The 4,453-nt window shown below is 45.0% G+C and overlaps 1 protein-coding gene across 1 annotated transcript in view; it reads right to left on the minus strand.

Moving 5' to 3' along the window:
• The window catches only part of LOC103731133 (lamin tail domain-containing protein 1-like), a 32,102-nt gene that overhangs the window by 4,302 nt on the left and 23,347 nt on the right, over positions 1-4,453 (minus strand). The window contains 2 exon segments of the mRNA XM_008829450.3: positions 1,086-1,258; positions 2,181-2,398. Of these exon segments, the coding sequence (XP_008827672.1) occupies positions 1,086-1,258; positions 2,181-2,398 (391 nt within the window).

Raw genomic sequence — 4,453 nt, forward strand, 5'->3', positions numbered from 1 at the left:
TTGAATTATTAATGATTGAGGATATCATTCATTGGAGAAAACCATAAGTTGATGTATGTCTTCAGAGTCTCAAATATGAATCATGACGAGCTCCTAGTGGAGTGTGTTTGGATGTGAGATATTTTGCCACAGTGTAACTTGTACGACCAGGTTTTCATGCCTGATGAAAGAGCAAAACATATTTTTCACCAAGATTCAAGAATTACAATGGGAGGCTGAGGCAGAAGAGTTGCTGTGAGTTCAGTCAGTCTGGGGTACATAGCAAATTTCACTCCATTCTGAAATCCTGTATCAAAATAAAAACGTATACGTCCCCAAACACGAAACCAAAAAGAATTACATATGTTATTTCTGGTCATGTAGTTTTTTTGTTTTTTTTTTTTTAAATTCACTGATTCAGTAGCAGACATTTTTATGAAGAACTATGTTAGTTACTATGCTAGGGCAACCATAAGGGAATAATTTATAATATGTGCTCTAATAGCCTTTGTTATGGCTGAGATGAAGGGTCCCCTAAAGGCTTCATGTATTGAAGGCTTAGTTCCCAGTACAAGCAGTGTTCAGACGTGAGATTTTTGGGATGTGAGTGGATCAGGAGGGGTCTGTCTTCATTAATGAATGAATCCATTGATGGATTAAAAAATCTGAAAGGACTATGGGAGATGGTGGAACTGTATACGGTGCGGGTCTGAATGAAAGAGGCCGGTCACTGGAGGGGCCTTGTGGCTGCATATTACCCTGGCCACTTCCTGACACTGCTCCATCTGCCTCCTGGCTGCCTCAAGATGAACAGTTTTCCTCCACCACCCATTCTGCCATGTATAGAGTTGCTCCCACGAGATGGAAAGCCACATGGACCTTACCCACCATGAGCTGAAACCTCAGATTCCATGAGGCAAAGCATCTCCTCTTTCAAGTGTTTCCTTCAGGTTCTTGTCACAGGGTAAAGAGCTGTCACAGCCCTGCTGTGGATGTGAGTAGTTTTAAATACTTAGCACGCATGCACATACCACACACACACGCACACACGAACTCATACCATTCCTTAACCTCTTCTGCAATATGCATGTCTGCTTTTGGCTTACCTGTGGCTGGGTCACGATTGGTTGGTTGAGACTTGAACTGTGGCCTCAAGCTGTTCTCGGAAATGTCTGAGTAGTACGGTTCAATCAGAGAACAGAAAGGATGTGGAGGGGTGTAGGGACTGCGACACCAAAGGCTGGAGTTGGAGAAAATGGTTGGCAGGATTTCCATGTCCCTGCAACAAGAAAAAGGCCAACTTGAATCCTAAAGGCATTTTATGTGGTGGCATTAGTATTCAAGGTACAGTTAAGTAGAAAGCCTGTTTCAAAAACCAGCAGAGAACAGCTTTACTAGACCATACAGGCAGAGCATTTCCATAGTTCTTTGTCAACTTGACGCAAATCTAGACATACTTGGGAAGGAGGAACCTCACATGAGGAATTTCTGCCACCAAACTGGCCTGGGGACACGTCTGTCAGCACTGTCTTCTTTGCTAACTGATGTGGGAGGGAAGGTCCAGCCCACTGTGGGTGGTGCCATCCCTAGGCTGGTCGTCCTGGGCTGTATAAGAAATGTAGCTGAGCAGGCCCAAGGGAGCAGGCTAGTGAGCACGTTCCTCCATGGTCTCCTGCCTTGAGCTCCTGCCCTGGTTTCCCTTGATGATGGACTGTGAGTGTAAGATGAAACAAACCCTTTCCTTCCACAGGTTGATTTTGGTCAATGTCTTATCACAGTAACCAAATAACAAACAAGGCCAGCATTTATCATAGCTGAAGCATTTGCCTACAAATGAGCTTAATTCTGCATACCTGTCCCCAGCTAGCTGGAGGATAAAAAATTCCTAGTACGCTTCTGTCGTCACCTGAACACCGCTAAGGGCATGGCGAAAATATCACCTCTTTATTCCTGAAACAGCCTTCCCTCAAACAGTGCTAAGGAAAAATGAAGGAAACCAGAGGATCTCATAATTCCGTATCATGGATGCCAGCACAGCCTGTAGGCTCAGATCTGCTGATCTATGCACATGCTTTTTGCATGGGAGCCATGGTTACTGATTATGTGTCATACACCTGTCACCCAGTCATTCCCACATGCTCAGTTACTGAGGGCAGGGGGGCGGTATCCTCAACCACCAAGCAAAACAAAGCATCCTTTACTTTGTGAGCGAAGGCTGGACCACTTCTAGCTGACACTTAGGGGACTCTTTCTTCAACAGACCTTGCCCTTCTTTACTTATGGAAGTCACAGATGTCGTCCACCGAAACATATGGCTTCGCAGTGATGGGACGGTGACTGAACATCCCTCGAATTCAGTGTCAGTCTCTAACTTCTCCCAAGCTTGCTTCCAGTGAATCGGAGTACACCAGGCAATAGCCTAAGGACATGAAAAGGATTTCCAGTATAAAATATCTCTGAAGTTGTATGTCTGTAATAGGCTTATTATAATATAATGCATTTATTTGGTTTGAGTTTTAGTTTGGTTTTTTGAGACAGGCTCTCACTTTGCAGTCCAGACTGGTCTGGAACTCACTGTGTTGCCCAGGATGTTCTTGAACTAACTCAGGGTGATCTCTTGCTTCAGCTTCCAGAGTGCTGAGATTAAAGGTATGAGCCACCACACCTGGCTTAGGCAGAGGCAGGTGGGTCTCTGAGTTCAAGGCCAGCCTGGTCTACATATTTCCAGGCCAGCTGGGGCTATAGGGAAGACCCTGTCTCAAAAAAAAAAAATTGTTGTGTGTTCTTTATATTTCCAACATAATGGTAATAAATGTACACATACACACATATATATAAAATCATGATGAAGAAAATATATCATTTCACACAGTTACTTTTTCAGGTGGGTCTCTGAGTTCAAGGCCAGCCTGGTCTACATATTTCCAGGCCAGCTGGGGCTATAGGGAAGACCCTGTCTCAAAAAAAAAAAATTGTTGTGTGTTCTTTATATTTCCAACATAATGGTAATAAATGTACACATACACACATATATATAAAATCATGATGAAGAAAATATATCATTTCACACAGTTACTTTTTCTGTGACAAGAACAAGTAAAATTGACTTTAGAAAATCCCATATTCAATGCCACTTACGTCATTAAAGTTCTCACACTCCACATTCAATCTCTAGACTTATTTCTCCTATACATCTCCCTTGGGTATATTCCCCAAAGACAGACTTTTGGACCATATGTTAATTCTGCCATGAATTTCTTTAAAACAGCCCTTCCACAAGCTCCTGCTACACAGGAGGGCTCTGTTCCATAGATAGATCTTAAATGGAAAATAAGGGACGGGGACACAGCCAGGCACTGCAAAATTGTAAGCTGAAGGCACGAATCCAATGCGTCAGCGTGACTGATGGACAGCATCTCGTCCTATTTCAAAGTCCACAGACTCACAGAGTCTTAGTGATTATAATTTACAATCTCACATTTTATCACGGAGGAATTATTGTTGGGAGACCTCTGTTATGCAAAAGTTGAAGCCCCTTCACACCGGACAGCTCATGCAGCTCATAGCAAGGTGCTTTCTGGCATCTTTCCTGTCTCTCCCTTTGAAGTGGCCACCACAGATGCCTTGACATAAACATGGCCTTTGGCTCTATGCATACCATGCCTTCCTGTGTGTGGTTTTTACAGGTAGACAATAGTCTAGCAGAAACCCACTTCCACATGTAAATAGAATATCTCACAAAGTATCTAAAAGCTTTTACCACTACCCCCATGGTATATAAATATGCTAGTCTTCTCTTAATAGTCGGAGATCAGGTCAGAGACTGGGACCACCGGAGAGCAGCACTCTCCGTTACCAACCCACGGATACCCCAGCCTCCGTGCTTCTTCCCTGTGGAGTTCACTGGCCAGGACTCCGCAATCCTGAGGAAGGGCACAAGGGTGTAATAGGGGCGGGATCGCGACTAGATAATACTCTAGTAGCAGAGGAAGCTCTCAGCTCCAGAGAAGTGTGTAGCTATCAGCTACAGCCAGCATCAGAGAAGTCTGCGCACCTGCCATCTCCAGAGAGACTAGCCAGCTGGACCAGAACCACGGCGGCGGGAGAGTGCACGCACACCTGACCCTGGGCCACATCCAGAGTGAGTGCGCGCCCGGGAGCCCAGGCGCGCTCCCCACATCGCTTGCAGCCAGACCCACGCCGGGATTAGCCAGGTGTGGCGGAGACCCCAGGGTGCCCGCACACACCACACCGGGGGTCCAGCGACCCGCCCTATAAATTATGATGACAATTACCTACAGAACTGACTGCAGGCCAAGCCCTAAATCCCTTTATATCTCACCACAAAAACCTGCAGCTGTATTGACTATCAACTAGCATGATGTCAGGAACAATATGGTTCAAGGGTGGTCTAAGTCATTCTTTATATTTAGGTTTCTTTTGAAAAGGAGCTGTAATGTAATGTGTGCTTTGC

The sequence above is a fragment of the Nannospalax galili genome, unplaced genomic scaffold, assembly GCF_000622305.1.
Source record: "Nannospalax galili isolate Female #2095 unplaced genomic scaffold, S.galili_v1.0 scaffold1674, whole genome shotgun sequence".
NCBI lineage: Eukaryota > Metazoa > Chordata > Mammalia > Rodentia > Spalacidae > Nannospalax > Nannospalax galili.